We start from the raw sequence: 16,922 nt of genomic DNA, 5'->3' as shown, positions 1-16,922 counted from the left end.
TTAAGAAATGTGACAGCATCACTAAAAGAAAGTGTGGAATAAAAGAGGACCAGAGCAGAACTGGGGGAGGGGTTCAGATGTGTAAGGAATGGGCACAGGAAGAGAGATTGTCAGGCCGTGGTGGGGTGGGGGAATCAGAGAGGTAGGAGGAAAGCAGCCAGGAGTGGGCTCATGGAAGCAGAGGAAGGAAGGGGCCATGCAGAGGAGGGCCTTGTTAAGAGTATCAAATGTTGCAGGGCGGGAGGAGTAAGTCGAGGGTGGAAGAAAGTCTATTGGCTTTAACCATCAGGAGGGCCTAGGCGACCTTCCTAAGAACAGCTTCTATGCAGTGGTGGGCGCATGAGGCAGATTGCAGTGGGTTGAAGAGTTTGTGGGAGGTACTGAAGCAGAGATGGCCAGTGTAGACAAATTTCTCAAGAAGCTTAACTGTGAAGAGGAGAGAGGGACAGAGGGGGATGTGGGGGCAGATAGAGGGTTTTTGTTCCCAGATGGGAGAGACTTGAGCTTCTATAAATGAGGATAGGAAGGAGGCAACAGAGGGGGAGAGGTTGAAAATACTGGAGGGAGAGGGGATGATTGTTGTGGAGGAGGTAACAGGGATGGGCTCCAGAGCCCAGGTGGAGAGACTGGCCTTAAATAGTATAAGGACCACTTCTTTCTCACAGAGAAGGGCAGCAGTGATGGTGGTGGGCATATAAGGGTGTTGAGGGGATTGGTGACCAAAATGATCCAGGAAAGTTCAAAGCAATTAACAGAATTGTGAACAAGAGCATGGATGCTGGAGCCAACAGGAAGCCCCATGAAACGGACTGGTGGTGTCAGGGAGGACTCTTGCAGGAAGCACCATGAACAGGGTCATGAAATTCAGACAGAATACCAGTAGGCAAAGATCTGTGCAAAAAAAAAAAAATCTTCAGAGGGGAAAAAACAGAATCAACAAAGGCATAGAGGCATGAAAAGGCTGAGTATGCTGATGGAAGCTAGTTTGATAAAGGTTGGCCATGAATGAGTAGGATAACGGTGATGCCACTAATAATGACAGTCATAAAAATAGTTACCACATGTTGGCCAGGCAGGGTGGCACATGCCTATAATCCTAGCTACTCCAGAGGCTGAGGCAGGAGGATGGAAAGTTTGAGGAAACTTAGCAACACCTTGTCTCTTGTCTCAAATAAAAGACTGGGTATATGGCTCAGTGGTAGAGCACCATTGGGTTTAATACCCAGTACCACACACAAAAAAAAGTTAGTTATCATGTGTTAAACACCCAAATTACCCTGTGACAGGTACTTTATCATATTTGAATTCATTTAATCCCACCACGTCATGCAGGATAGATATTGCTTCATTTTGCAGATTAGGAAAATGAGTCCCAGATTGGTAAAGAAATGGACTCAAGGCCACCCAGCTAGTAGGTGGTGAGGCTGGTATTGAAACTCAGGTCTGCTGACTCCATCTGACAGGAAAGGCCAAGTGGGGCTGTATGATGGGGGAGCATTGAATGTCAACTTGAGGGGTCTGAACTTTATCCAGAAGGCAATGTGAAACCAAGATGGGTGCCTGAGCAGAAAAGATTGGTGCTCAAAGGTAGACTTTAGGAAGGGGTACGTGGTCCAAGAAGTTAGAGAGAAGAAACAGGGATGCAGTTTCAGGGGAGGAGGTAGCAGGGGCCTGACCTAGATAAGTGGGAAGTAATCAGTGGGACTGGACTATCATTTGTTTCTCATGACAGCCTTGAGAGGTGTGGATTTTTCTTCTCATTTTATAGATGAGGAATGGGAGACTCAGATGCCCAGGACTTGAGTCCTGGTTCATGTGATCTTGCTGACTCAGTGAGTGTGTGGAACAATGTGTCACAGGGAGCTCTGAGTCCAAGAAGTGTGTATGTGCCACATGTGTGCATGTGCTTGTCTGTCTATCCTATAGACAGCAGTGCCTTCCCCTGCCTGTCTGTTTTCCTCCCCATCTCTTCCTGATCCTCCTATTTCTGAGATTTTATACTTACTATGTTCCCAGAGCTGAGTAGTCTGGGAACAGGGTATTTCTATTTCCTTGGCTACCCCCCAGAAGATCAGCCTTTTCATTGCCAAGGTGCCTGGTTCACCCCTGTCCTACTGTCTGTCCATCCACCCCATTAAACTGTAACCCAGCTCCAGTGACTGTCACATGCAATCTGGCCTCTGGTACTGCTCAGCAGTACCCTGGGGACAGGCGCTGGTTTCTGCAATAACTCTTCTTCACTGTGGTGGCTGCTTCTGTGTGGGCAGATGGCTACCTTGAGAATTAAATTCCATTCACAAGCAGTTAACAATCCCCACTGTGTTCCCATTGCTATTGTTTGCCAGGCATTTGATGTATGTTCTAGACCTTGCAACAGTTCTGGGGGGGGGGGCATCATGAGCCCCATTTTATACATGAGGAAACTGAGGCTCCAAGAGGGGCAATAACATGCCCAAGGACACATACCCTGAAAGCCAAGAGGCATTTGTAGAGCTGGGATCTGAACCCAGGTCTTTTTGCTTCCCAAACTGTGCCTTTCTGTTCTCCATTTCTAAGCATCTCCTATTTTCCTGACCCTGAGCCTTCAGGAAATACAAATCTTTGTCCTTCAAGGACTGGGTGGATTTCAAGACAGATTTGTCAAGTTTACCCAAAAGACCTAGTAGGATTGAGTCTGAAACCTGGAGTTCCAAGAACTCTGGGTTCAAATCCTGACTCTGTCACTTGCCCAGCAGTGTAACCTCAGATTATCTAACCTCTCTGAGCTTCAGTTCCCTCATCTCTAAAAGGCTGCTTTGCAGAGTTGTTGCAGGGGTTAAATGAGATGTATACAAAGTGCCAACGTAGAACAGGTTGCTGTTATTCACATTAAAATGAAGGTCGGGCACCTATCAGAGTCAGAAACGAAGTTTGTATACGCTGGGGATATCTTAGGACTGAGTCCAGGCTGCATAAGGGGGAGGGCTGTCCCAGGAGGGGCCCAGCAACAGGCTCCTTGGAGACTGAGTTGGGTGTGGCCCTGGATAATCCATCACACTGGCCTCCCCATTCAGACCCCTATCTTAGCCCCACCTCGCAGTTCTGGCCCTTCATGTATCTCCCCTGCTCTGCAAACTAATGCCTCTGCCTCTCTCTGTCACCCGCCCGCCTGTGGCCTCTACCCTGCCCTTCCTGGCCCCAGGGAAGAGGAGGAGGAGGAGGAGACTGAGGAAGAGGAAGAGGAAGACGCTCACCAGTTCTGCTGTCCGGCCTCCGAGTGCAGTAGTCCCTCCTCTCGGTAACTGAGAGGACAAGGGCCATTTTCTATGCAGAAGCAAAAGCCTTAACCAGCCCCCAACCCAGCCCCTGTGGATCCCCCATGGGACCCTGTCCCCTGCTTCAGGAATCAAATGGGCTAGCATTGTGCCCCTTCTTCCCCTACTTCCTTCTTGGAACCCCCTCCCACTACTGTCTCCCCTGGGCTCCAGCCCCGGAATTAAAAAGAGCTGGAGCCCTAGGTCTGACTAAAATGTGGGAGAAGCAAAGCTTGGAGCTTGGAGCTTGGAATCCCAACCCTCCTGCACATGCACTCCCACTTCCCACTTCCTGATTCCCGGGCACCCTGGAGCCTGCCACTCCTGGAGAGGTCTCCAAATGACATCCCAAGGACCTACCTCTGTCCTCTGTGAGCACAAACAGAGATGCAGGGTGCCTAGGGCTCAGAGGACCAGACGGGGACAGGACCCAGCCTCCCTAGATCCCTGTCGTTCGTCCCCTTGCTGTGGCCATTGCTGCCATTTCCTCCACTGCTTGAAGGCCTTGCCCCATGCCCCTTGCCACTCCCATAGTGCTCTGTAAATATGATCAGGAGGAAAAGGCCTTTCAGAGTGTGTGTTGCTGTGTACAAAGGAATTTCCATCAATAAAAGCTGATCTCTTCTCTCTGTCTGATGTATGTTCCACTCACCCTACTTCCCTGTCCCCATCCCCACCAGGGCCTTGCCTTCTTTCCTATCCAGGGCTGGGAACAGAGACTGGGAGACAGAGTAGGATTTGATTTGTGGTATTCTCAACACCCAAGAGGCACTCAATAAATAAATGTGCAAATGGCTCCCAACTTGGGCATGCCTATTGCCCCCTTCAGCCCATTAGCCTGTGGCTGTTATGAGCTGGCTAACCTTGGACATGTCCCTTGACCTCACTGAAACATAGTTTCCTATCTGAAAAATGGGGAGGGAGGCTGGATCAGAGGGTCTCCAAGAGCTCTTCCAGCTCTGACATTCTATGAATTTGAGATGCTCTGATTTTAAGAAACCGCACTACGTGCATTTAAGATATGATGATTCTGAGACACATTCCATATAATTCTGTGATCTCTATTTCTGTAATGCCATGATGTTTGGAGTCTCCAATCCTATAATTTTAAGATTATATGATTCTACAATTTTAAACAAATCTGATAATGGGATTTTAATATTCTATGATGTTAAGATTACTTGATCCTATACTTTTAAGGTTTTGATTCTACAACTTTAGGGATCTCTGAATCTGAAAGGAAGCCATTTCGCCCACATTCAATGAGCGTAAATATTCTTTGCACCCAGCTTGAAGCAAAGACTCCTTAAAGACTGTCAGCAAGAGAGTGGATAGTGTGCTAAATTTATGTATTTATAGGCCCCTCACCTTTTATGATGTGTCTGTATTAGGAGCACAGCCAGGAGACCCCAAAGTGGGCTCATACCCTGACTTTCCCTCTCCAAGCCTTTAGTATCAGACAAATCTGAGTTTACCTTCTGGTTCTGCCATCTGTTATATTTGTAACCTTGAGCAAGTCTTCTTCTCCTTGAGCTTTATTTTCCTCCTGAGTGCAGTGAGAATCTACCTACCTCTCTGGTTTGTCATGACGCTTATTACCAAGAAAGAATGCAATGAGCCCAGCATAGGGGCTAGTACATGCTTGGGCAAGTGTGCCATGATTAGTGGTTCTTGTTTGGATTAAGGTCCAGGTGAGAGTTCCTTTCTTTCCTTCCTCCCTTAGCACCCCTGTCATGTAGAACCTGTAGTTTTTCCAGAACCTCACCTCATTTCCTCACTCACTGCTTTCCTCAGATACTCAATTCACCTATCCATTCACTCATTCATATTCTCATTTCTCACTTCCCTCTCTCTTCTTCCCTTCCTTCTTCCTTCCTTACTCTCCTAGAAAATATTGCTTGAGAACCGACTGGGTACAAGGTCCCAAGCTAAAGACTTTGAGAGATCAAGTAAGACAATGGCTGAGTCCTCCATGAGTTCTCCATCTCTCAGGGAGATGCTGAGGTGGGTAGAGAGGGGTAGCATCTAGGAGGGCTTGCTGGAGGCAGAAGGGTAAGAGTTGGCCCTTGAAGGCTCAGAAGGGTTTGACTAGGTGGCAAGGGAAGAGAAAGCTTTATCCAGGGGGCAAGGACCAAATGAGCAAAAGCCTGGTGGAGGGCTCCAGGGCCAGGTTGGGGAATGTAGAGTAGGTGAGTCTAGGTATGGATGGAGATCATTCTACCCTTCATTTGAGTGGAGATAGAAGGAGGTGAGGGTGCTCAACTAAATGAAGAGAGGGGGCAAATCAAGGTTGGATGGCCATCCTGAGAGCCATTGGAGTGGAGACTTTGGGTAGGCAATTGTACTGGCCAAATCAGGCAGGGGACCTGTGCTATGGGAAGGGGGCAGGTTTATAGCCATTGTAAGAAAAATATGTCTCCATGTATCTGCACATCCATGCACATATCTTTGTGTGAGGCTGTGCAGGTCTCCCAGTAGCGAGAGATTGTGAGCTGCTGAGCATCTGATAAAATGTGATTATGTGAGGCTGGGTGTGAGGAATTCTGAGAATGTGAGGTCACTTGTGTGAGGTGGTGACTTTTGGTGCCTGGCAGTCTCTACTCATGTGTCTGGTAGATGTAATCACAAGGCTGGGTGTGGGTGGCATTTAAGCATGTGGGGCTATGACTTTTAGGTTGACAGTGTCAGGCAGGATGATCACACACATACAGACACACATGACTTCTACTTGTGGTCTTAGGGGACCAAGGTGGCTGCTGAGCAACAGATGTGTGCTAGTCCCTGGCCTGGGCATGGTAGGTCCATGAAGGTGAATCATACCAGGCCACTGCCCTTGGGAAACAGGCATGGGGGAGGGGAGCAGGGATGGTCACTTCAAGAGAGAATAACAAGTTAGCTGGTAATAAGAACCACCATGAGCTGGTGGTGGCACATGCCTATAGTCCCAGCTACTTGGGAAGCTAATGCAGGAGGATCACAAGTTCAAGGCCAGCTTGGCCAACTTAGTGAGACCCTGTCTCAAAGAAAAAGGAAGGTCTGGGGGTATAGCTCAGTGGTAGAGTGCTTGCTAATCATGCACAAGGCCCTGGGTTCAATTACCAACACTGCAAGAAAACAAATAGAGCCACCATGATATGTGTGTGCACAAGAAACAGAGTAGGCAGGGCTGACCCTGTGTGATTCTGTGATGGGTAGGAGTGAGTCGGAACTGACTTCACAGATGGACCTGCCTGCTCAGCATACAGCAAGGTGGAGATGAGCTCGCCTAAGCCTATCCAATCCAGGGTGAAGGGGAGAGAGAGGATATTCTGGGTAGAAAAAACAAAACAAGTATATGAGCACAGGCATGGGAATGCAGATAAGCTTACCATGTCTTGAAATTATAAGTGCCTGCTGCTGCCAACATTTTGGGTCAGGGTGGGAGATGAGAGTTCTGAGGCTCCAAATGGGATGTTAGCCTAGAAGATGGGAGATTCTCATCCTGAGGGACCCTGGGCAAATCACTTTGACTGTCTGGGCCTCAACTTGGATTGTGGAATTGGATGGTTCATAGTCTACCCCAGCCCTGTAGATCTTCTACCCTTAGCCAAATCCATGAGTCACTACTCTTGAAATGAGGAACTTCTCCCATCTAACTTCAGTCTTTCATGCTTCTTCCTGGATGGCTCCCTCACTCACATACTCCACAAATATTTACCCAGTGTCTGGCCCCTTGCATGCCACTGTGGAAAGGCATGAGGAGGTGGAGAATGCAAGGACTTTAATTTGGAAAAACTGCACAGTGCCAGGGTGGGAAAAGCATGAGCTTTGTGTTCAGATACATTTTTTCTCCCCTTTTTTGCAGTGCTAAGGTTGGAACCCAGGAACATGTTAGGCAAGCACTGTAACACTGAGCTACACCACACCCCTTTGTGTTCAGATACACTTTTGTTTGATTCCTGGCTCTACCACTGCTGAGCTCTGAGACTTTGGGCAAGTTACTGTATCTCTCCATGCCTCAATTTCATCATACGTGTTATCTCCTTCAGGGAGAACAACCCAGACCTTGCACGCTAGCTATGCCTAGCAAAAAAGATGCACTCAATAAGTGACAATATTATGTTTAGGGTGACAGAGAAGCAAAGCTAGATTCCAATCCAGGTCTGTGTGCTCCCAGAACTTGTGTTTGCCCACTGTCTACCCAATCAATCCCTTAGCTGGCCTCCATCACCCCTGTCAGCTCCTGGGCCAAGTCAGGCTGGGCTGTGGGATTGGGCCACAGAAACAGCTTGCAGAAGACTCTTGGAGAAGAAAGAGATGACTGCTGTCCCTCCACCCCTCTGCCACCTGCCACTGGCTCTGGTCTCCTTGCCCAGTCTTGTTCCAGAGCCTAAAAGTCCCTGGCCCTATCTAGGTGCTTTGACCTTCTCCTCTTGTTTTTCTTGTTTCTCACTTCCGGTCCCCTCCCTCCAGCCTAAGTCGTCATGGGGATAGTCCTGACATCCCTTACTTCCTCTTGCCCTCATCTTATGGTATCCATGGCAACAGCCCCCATTCATTTCCATGGCAACTGCATCCTGATCCCATCCCCTGCTGACTGCCTGGCTCCGGGCAGTGCCAATAAAGGGAAGGAGGGAGTAAAGACCTCCCATTTGGAGCAGCATCCGGGGAGGGTCAGTGCCCCACCCCCGCCATGGGCAGGTCAGCCCCAGATCCCTAGGGATCTGTCCTATCCTGCTCAGCTTCTTCCCATCTTAAATCCTTGGCTCACAAGGTTCCTTAGCTCCTCATCTCTCCCAGCTGCTTGAAGACAAGGCCCAGTCTATAAGCATCCTCCCCCAGGAAGCCTTCAAGGCAGCAGGAGGGCTAGCAGAGGCTTGGGGGTCTGAATCTCCCCCACTTCTGCCACTTGCTAGCTATGAGACCTTTGGCAGTCAGTTTCCCTCTTGGAGCCTTTTTCTTCCTCTGTAAACTAGGATTCCTAATTCTTCCCTCACGTTTGCCATGCAGATTAAATAATATGTGGAAAATGCCTGACACGGGGAAGGTGCACAGTAAGTGCGAGTTTATTTTTATTCTGCTCAGCCACCCCCAAGCAGAAGGGATCTCTCTCCTGCACTCCCCCAACACTTCCTCTGTTCTACAGCCCTGATAACTTTCCGCTTTGTACTGTGGTTATTTGTGTAACGTGGCTTATTTACCCCTCTGCAGAGGATGCTCGTTTCCCCCACAGAATAGCCCAGCAGACAGTGTACATGGGCACATGTGTGTATGTGTGCATGTGCCCACATGTGTGGTTGTGTCTGTATATGTGCATGTCTGCACATATTCATGTCTGTTTCCATGTGACTGTGGATGTGTGCTTTTGATTCTAGGTTTGTTGGCCTTTGGATGTATCTGGTTTTGTACCTGTGTGTGCATGTGTGTGTGTGTGTGTGTGTACATGTACAAGCTTAGCTCCTGGCTCAGGAGAGTCCAGAAAGAGAGGGGTCTCCCAGACCCTTTCCGAAGTACATGAATCCAAAGAAGGAATTACATTTGCTTGAGCTCTGCACAGATGAGAAACTGAGGTATAGAGAGGGAAAGTGACATGCCCAGACTCACATAGCTGATAAACTGGAAGCCAGGAACTGAAAGCTGAAAGCAGGCCTATCTACCTGTCCTCCGTGTGTGTGTGTGTGTGTGTGTGTGTGTGTGTGTGTGTGTGGAGAGAGAGAGAGAGAGAGAGAGAGAGAGAGAGAGAGAGAGAGAGAGAGAGAGAGAGAGATTTTCCATGTGATCAGCATGTACCTGAGTGTTTTGGGGTCTCTGACTTGCAGGATTCCACACCCCCAGCTCCAATTTCTTCAGCCATGTGTGTGATCTCAGAAGCAAGTACTCTCATTTTTTTTGCCAGGCCCTCTTATGCCAAAAAGTGGAGAGCTGGGGGCAGCACAGAGCCAGGAGTGGGGAGAGGCAACAAGATGTCATAAAAAGAAAGCCTAGGCTCTGGGTTTGAATCCTGGCTTTCTCAGTTAATAGCTGTGTGATCTTGAGTAAGTTTACACCCCCTCTATGAGCCTCAGTGTCCTCATCTATAAAATTGGGCTAATGGTGCCTGCTTCAATAAGTTAGGAGGACTCAATGAGCTAATTAAGCCCTTGACCGAGGGATAGAAGTAACTACAGAGCCCTATAGCAGCACAGAGGAGGGGCCTGTAAACCAGCCTGTGTGAAAAAGGTAGACAGGCATGGAAGGACACACCTGAGCTAAAATTTGAAGGGTGAGCAGGAGGTGGCCAGGTTGGGGTAATGAGGCAGGAGTCAGGTCAGGAGAGCCACCCATGGTCATGTTGAGGAAACTGGAGGTTATCCTATGGAGGATGATTACTATAAAACTGAAGTTAAGTCACATCCCTCCTCTACTGATCTAAATCAGAGCAAAAGCCAGTCTCCTGTGGGCTCAATGTCCTTCATAATTTGCTCCCCATTACCTCTCTGACCTTACCTCCTCTCTGTCTTTCCTCATTCACTCTGCTGCAGCTATACCAGCCTCTTCACTGCTCCTCAGACAGGCCAGGCACAGTTCTATCTCAGGGCCTTTGCACTGGCTGTACCCTCTATCTGTACTGCTTTTGCCTTAGCTCACTCCCTCACTTCCATCAGGGTTCTGCTTATATGCCATTTCCCCAAAAAGGCCTTCCCTGATCACCACATCTATAAAAGCACCTCATGCACTCTGCTTTATTTTCCTTCTTAGAGATTATCCCTATCTGAACTGATAGATTTATTTCTTTAATAGTCTACTTTCCCCATTACAGTATTACCTCCCCAAGGGAACACTCTTGTGTGTCTTGCTCACTGCATAGAGGGTGCTTAGTAGTTTGTTGAGTGAATTATGGGGAGCTGTGGAAGAGTTTCCATGGGAGATCAAAATGGTCAGATTCATATTTTTGAAAGCTCTCTCTTGCCACAGTATGGAGAAGAGTTTGGAAGAGGAAATTGGAGGATGTGGTACAAGTTCAGGTGAGATTTTTATTAAGCAACCACCTGAGAACATTCACTGACTCCCTTATGCCAGAAGTGTTTCTTGAGCATCTACTCTGGGCCAGGCCCCTTGATCTGTGTTAGCTAGGAGATTACCAAATTCTCTTCCTGTGCTGGGATTCTGGGAGCCATGCACACAAATAGCTGTCACGCTTTGCCAAAGCTAATCTGTGCCATAAAAAGAAGGACAGCCATGTGCTGTGTGTGGGAGCTCTGAACAGGATCAGCAATAATTTCTGGCTGGAGGCAGGATTCAGGAGGGCTTCTTAGTGGTGGCATATGACCTGAATCTTGACGGAACCAGGATGTGGGGAATTTCTCAGATTGCACATGGCAGAGATGATGGGGATTGCATAGAAGGTGGAAGGTAGTATATGAGCAGTCTTGGAGGTGGGAGACTGAAGAGCATCGGGGAGAAACAGGATCTGGGCCAGGATGGATGAAATAGGGAGGGGGCTGGCAGCCAGCCCCACAGTGTGGCTTAATGTTTGACAGTGTGGGCTTTGGAATCAGTCTGCCTGGATTTCAATCCTGGCTGTATCATTGGCAGCTGTGTGACAGTGAATACGTTACTTAACCTCTTTGGGCCTGTCTCTTTATGTGTAAAATGAAGATAAATAACAATATCTACCTCATAGGGTTGTTTGGAAAAGTAACCAAATTATTGCATATGAAGTGGTAAGAATGTTAAGTGCTCTATAATCATTGTCTGTTGTATCTTGAAGAGGTCTTAAGTGTCAGAATAAGGAATTTGGGCTATCTCTTGTGGGCAATGGGAGCTATCTATGGATGGTTCATGAGTAGAAGAGACAGTTGATCAAAGCTGAACTCAAGCAGTGTGCTGGGAGGGGAGATGTTTGTGAGGTTGGTGGGCAGGTCCTGCAGTCCTGAGGGAAAGGAGTCTCTTGGATGATGAGGGTGGGCTGGTTTGAGTTTAACCCATGGATGGTGATGTCAGCCCCCCCACCCCTCCCCCACCCCCCACCCCACCCCCCGCCAGGAGAAAGAGAATTTGAGGTGGAGGGCATTCCCGGAGTCTGTTTCTGCTTTGTCCAGGGCAGTGTTGCAGATATAATACTTGGGAGGGTGGAGGATGAGCAGTGGGTGGGAGTTCCCACCAGGGTGGAGCCCAGCTCTGTGACCCAGGGCCCAGCCTTATAACTGCAGTCTCCCTACCACACCCAGCCCCCAGTCCCCAGCACAGTGTTCTGCTGGGAGGCTGGTGGGCCTGTTGCAGCTCAAGCTCCTGTGCTGGTAGAGAACTCCCCATCCATATACCCCAGCTTGCCTCTCTGCCCTGTACTCTAGCCTCTCCCAAGTAGGGGCTGAGGAATGGGCCCTTAACCTTTTTACTATCCAAGAACCCCCCAACCATGTGCCCCCAAACCAGACCATTCTCTGGGCCCAGGCCACATCCATTCCCCCCACAACCTCCTCCATTCCTCACTTGCCTGCTTTTCCCCTCCTGAGCCCTCCTTTTGGTTCTCCCCACCTCTGTGGCTCCTCACCATGCCGGCTCAGCTCAGGGCTCCGGGGCTCTGTCGCCACCTGGGTTCCCTGGCAGCCTGGTTGCCATGGCACCGTGGGAGCAGGTCTGGCAGAACAACAGCTCTGGGTAACCCGGGTAGGCAAGACCCGGGGCCCAGCTTCTGCCACTCTTCGGCCTCGAGACCCCCTTTCCCTCCTCCCCAGCTGAGCAGAGGAGGCCATGAGAAGAAAGAGGAAGCTGCCCCGCAGGGCAGCTCTTTACCTGTGAGGATGTTGGATGGGAGGCACCTCCCACTTTCGCTGAGCCCTCGCCCTCGCCCTGCCCTCGCAGCAGCAGCAGTAGCAGCAGCAGCCCTGGAACCCTGGGAACTGGCCAGGCCGGGCCTCCAGGCTGCTAAGGGCAGGGGCGGGGCTGCAGGGGTAGGGCTGGGTGGGGGAGGGGAGAGTCTGGGTGAGCAGGGTACAGGGGTGGGCCTTGGGCACCAGGGAAAAGGGTTGGGAGGGGATGACACTCCATGGAAACTGGTCTGGTGTGGCGCTGAGGATGGCACTGGGAGGAAAATCACAGCACACTGTGTCCAAGACAGGGCTCACCAAGGGATGGAGCTGGGAGGGCAGAGGTCTGGGAAGGGGGAAACTAGCCCATGGGAGGAGAGGAGAGTTTGAGGCTGGAGCTATTAGGGGACTTTTTTCTTTTAGGACTATTAGAAGAAGAAAAAAGGGCTAGAGAGGATGGGACTGGGAGGAGACTGGTGTGGGGATAAGGCTGTAAGGGATGAATAGGACTGGGGGCAAGAAAGCCTTGAGGGAAAGGCATCAGAGAGGATGGAGCTACAGGGAGAGAGAGATCTAAGGGTTGGGGGCGAAAGGGGAATGAGGAAAGGACTGAGAGCTAGAGGGCTTGATGGGAAGGGACTGTGGGGGCAGAGTGAGGAGACAGCTTGAGGATTAGGACTCCCCTTTAAGTGTTGGGGTCCCTGTATCTATGAGGAAGCAGGGAGAATGGGATTGGGGGCAGGGATTTGGTTCACTCACTCTCAGTCTGGCCCAGCAGGCCAATCTCCTGTTCCCACATCCTGGCTCATCTTATCTCATCCCCACAGTGTGGAGGGTGATGCCCCGGGCAGTGACCTGAGCACAGCAGTTGATAGTCCTGGGAGTCAACCCCCCTACCGACTGAGCCAGATGCCCCCCACCAGCAGCCACATGGGGGGCCCCCCTGCTGGGGTGGGCCTTCCCTGGTCTCAGCGGGCACGCCTCCAGCCAGCCAGTGTGGCCCTGAGGAAGCAGGAGGAGGAGGAGATAAAGCGCTCCAAGGCCCTATCGGACAGCTATGAACTCTCCACAGACCTGCAGGACAAGAAGGTGCAGAAGATATGGCTCTCTGGTTGGGAATGGAAGTGGGGTACAAAAGAGAACTGAGGGAGGGGTCGGGATATGGAGCTTGAGGGTGGTATCCAGGGAGGGATGATAAAACCAGAATTGGAAAAGACTGGCTCCAGGACCCTTTACCCTCCTGAGGACTCACTCATGTACCACCCGTCTACTGAATCTTGTATTCACTCAGCAAGCATTATTGAGCTCCCTGCCCAGGTCCTGGAGACCTGCCCCCAGTCTTCAAAAACATTCATTAGCACACACATCCGTTGACAGTTTCACAGTATGATACAATATATTGTGTAGCTTTTTGTTTTGAAAAAGGGGAAGGAGAGGACAAAATACTACATATAGGAAAACAGAAATCTGGAAAGGCATACCAAAATGTTAATTGTGGTTATGCCTAGGTGTTTGGACTTTAGGCAAACAAACCTACCTATCTCCCTTCCTCCTGACTTCTTTCCTCCCTGCCTGACTTCCTTTTTCTTTCTTTCCTTCTCTTCCTCTCAATTCTTTCTTCTTCCTTCTTTCTTGAAACTTCTTGCTCTTCATTTCCTTCCTTTCCTTTTTTGGTTTCTCTGATTGTTTTTTCCTGCCTTTGAATAATCAATGTATACTTCTTATAAATGAAAACAATAACAACATAGTCCAAGCCCATGTGGCCAGTACTGAAATTCAAGAGAATTAGATTGGCACATCTGAGCAACTGTCAACAGCTAGCTGTGACTCCAATGGGGATGTGCTTGAAGGCCCAGGGCATAAGCCTGTAGCGTCTTTCTGACCTTGTTCCTCTTGGCCTTCCCCTGTCAGGTGGAAATGCTGGAGAGGAAGTATGGGGGCTCCTTCCTGAGCCGCAGGGCTGCCAGGACCATCCAGACGGCCTTCCGCCAATACCGCATGAACAAGAACTTTGAGCGGCTACGCAGCTCAGCTTCAGAGAGCCGCATGTCCCGCCGCATCATCCTGTCCAACATGCGGATGCAGTTCTCCTTTGAGGAGTATGAGAAGGCACAGAACCCAGCGTACTTCGAGGGCAAGCCTGCCTCGCTGGACGAGGGTGCCATGGCTGGTGCCCGGAGCCACCGTCTTGAACGGGGGCTCCCCTATGGAGGCTCTTGTGGTGGGGGCATTGATGGTGGTGGAAGCTCTGTCACCACATCTGGAGAGTTTTCTAATGACATCACAGAGCTCGAGGACTCCTTCTCCAAACAGGTCAGGAGCCCTGAAAAGGGCCTTTCTTCCCCATCCCCAGGCTCTGGCTGCTTCTACTGCTTTTTGCTCATATTCCCAATTGAAAGGAATTGCACTGCTGAGCATTTCATAGCAATAAATAGCTACAATCTGAGTTGGGACTGTGAAAGTGATGAGACAGAATTGGTGAGACAAAAAAAAATTACATTGCTAAAGCAAGCCAGTTAAAATATGGGAGTATAGGACAAATAAGAAAATAAAAGTTATCACTATTTGGAACTTGATCTGCTATCATAAAAACTAGAAGGTAATGAGCTCTTACTGTGTGCCAGGCACCATGTATGCCTCCTAACAGACCTGTGAGATAGAGATTATTATCCCCATTTTTCAGAGGAGATTGAGGCTGAGGCACTGGCCCTGGTACTTGTTCAGAAGGATCTCCCAATCTGGTGGGAAATAGCAGACATATGCATTCTACTATTTCCTGAAATAGAGTGTGCTCAAAGCCATGAGGAAGGATTCTATGAGGACCACAGAAAGCTTCTTGGAGAAAACAGCTTTGGAAATGGGCCTTACCAGACTGAGAAGATTTAGCAAGTTAGAGATAATTGAGGGGTGTCGCTTGCGGAGGCATTGCATCAGCAAAAACATGAGAATGTAACTGGCACTGATGGGAGTGGGAGATCATTCTAGGCTTGGGGTGTGTCAGCATAGCTGCCCAGGTATGAATCTAGTTCTGCCATTTCTCAGCTGTGTGACATTAGGCAAACGGTTTAACCTCACTGATTTACTTATTTGTTTTGTAGTATAGGGGATTGAACCCAGGGGTAACTTTACCACTAAACCATATCCCCAACCTTTTTTTAAAATTTTGAGGTGGGATCTCACTAAATTGCCCAGGCTGGCCTTGAACTTTCAATCCTCCTGCCTTAGCCTCCTGAGTTGCTTGGATTATAGGCATGCACTACTATATTCCAGTAAGCCTTCTTTTTAGAGTGGTTTTTATTTTATTTCAGGTTTTTTTTTTTTTTTGCAATGTTTTGAAGATTCATTTCAAGCTGGGCACAGTGGTGCACTCCTGTAATCCTAGTAACTCAGGAGGCTGAGGCAGGAGGATTGCAAGTTCAAGGCCACCCTGGGCAATTTAATGAGACTCTGCCTCAGAATAAAAAAGGGTAGGGGATATATGTCAGTGATGATTCCCCCTAGCCTCCCCCCAAAAATGAAGATACATTTCAATTAGGTAACCCATATGGAAGCACCTAGTACATGGTAGCTGCTAAGTACATGTTAGGTTTCTTCCTAAACCAAGGAGGTGGAGTTGGGGATGTAGCTCAATGGTAGACCATTTGCCTAGCATGCACAAGCCCCCAGCACCCTCTACCTCCCAAAAAGGAATACCAAACCAATGATGTACTTGTTAGAAATTGAATAAATGAAACTTTATAAGAGAAGAAATAACTCTGCTCTATACTCTGTGATCTGGTCTTGCCATCAGCCTTCCTTAGAGCTAGTAAAGAGGTGGAAGAAAGTAGTATTGAAGCGAAGGTCTATATCATTCATCTACTCATTCATATGGAAAAGATTTAATTAAACATCTCTTCTGTGTCAAGCAATATATTGAACTGAGCTAAAAAGAGAAAAACCAGAACTGCACCCATCCCTCAAGGGAAGAATAGAGAATAAGGGATCACAGTCTGGTGAGAGAGATAGAGGAACAAGGCCTGGTCCCAGCTGTGGTGCTATACAAGTCTGATGGGGAAGTGTGTATCACTTATCTATTGCTACACAGCAAACTACTCCCAAATTTAATAGCTTAACACTGACCTTAGAGACTGTGCTTAAACAACAAACATAAATTATCTGAAGCCATTTCTTTTTGAGGGCCAGGAAGCTGGGAGGGGCTTGGCTGGATGGTTCTAGTTCAGGATCTCTCATGAAGCTGTGGTCAAGCTGTGTGGTAGGACTGCAATCTCTGAAGACTGGACTGGGACTGACAGGTCTACTGCTTTCAGGCTCACTTACTTGGCTGTTGGCAGGATTCAGTTCCTCACCACATGGTCCTCTCCCTGGGGCTGTTCATGATGTAGCTCCTCCCAGGTGAGGGGTCTGAGAGACAGAGAGAGAATACAAGCCAGCAAGAGAGTGCTCAAGATGAAGCCAGTCTTTTACAACCTAATACCAGAAGTCACATGCTTTCACTTCTACCATGTGTTGCTGGTTACACAGACCAACTGTGGTATAATGTGGTACCTGAGGGTGTGAATACCAGGAGTGGATATCTGTAAGGGCCAATTTGGAAGCTGGATACCACAGGGAGGCAGAGTTCCCAGGTGTGGTCCAGATTCTTAAGGCTAAATTGAATGGGTTTCCTAAGAAAGAGCACTCTGGGAGCCCAGGATTTTGGTTTTCCCCAGGGGGATGGCAGAGGCAGGAATGTGGCTTGAATCAGGGAGGAGGTAGTATTTGGCTTGAATCTATATGGATACAAAGGAGACATTGGGGTGTCTGAGAAAGGACCTTGTGGTCATTAGCCTCAGCTCTTGTGAGCTCACAATGGCTCCCTGGG

At 48.9% G+C, this 16,922-nt stretch overlaps 1 protein-coding gene across 2 annotated transcripts in view; it reads left to right on the top strand.

Moving 5' to 3' along the window:
* The window catches only part of Iqsec2 (IQ motif and Sec7 domain ArfGEF 2), an 82,941-nt gene that overhangs the window by 49,306 nt on the left and 16,713 nt on the right, over nucleotides 1–16,922 (top strand). For both annotated transcript variants that reach the window (XM_027950177.2, XM_027950175.2), the window contains exons 3-4: nucleotides 12,889–13,150; nucleotides 13,973–14,374. In XM_027950177.2, coding sequence (XP_027805978.2) covers nucleotides 12,889–13,150; nucleotides 13,973–14,374 — 664 coding nt within the window. The remainder of the gene's footprint in view (nucleotides 1–12,888; nucleotides 13,151–13,972; nucleotides 14,375–16,922) is intronic.

The sequence above is a fragment of the Marmota flaviventris genome, chromosome X, assembly GCF_047511675.1.
Source record: "Marmota flaviventris isolate mMarFla1 chromosome X, mMarFla1.hap1, whole genome shotgun sequence".
Lineage (NCBI taxonomy): Eukaryota > Metazoa > Chordata > Mammalia > Rodentia > Sciuridae > Marmota > Marmota flaviventris.
Note: the sequence above shows the minus strand (reverse complement) of the source record. Positions and strands in the feature narration are given on the sequence as shown.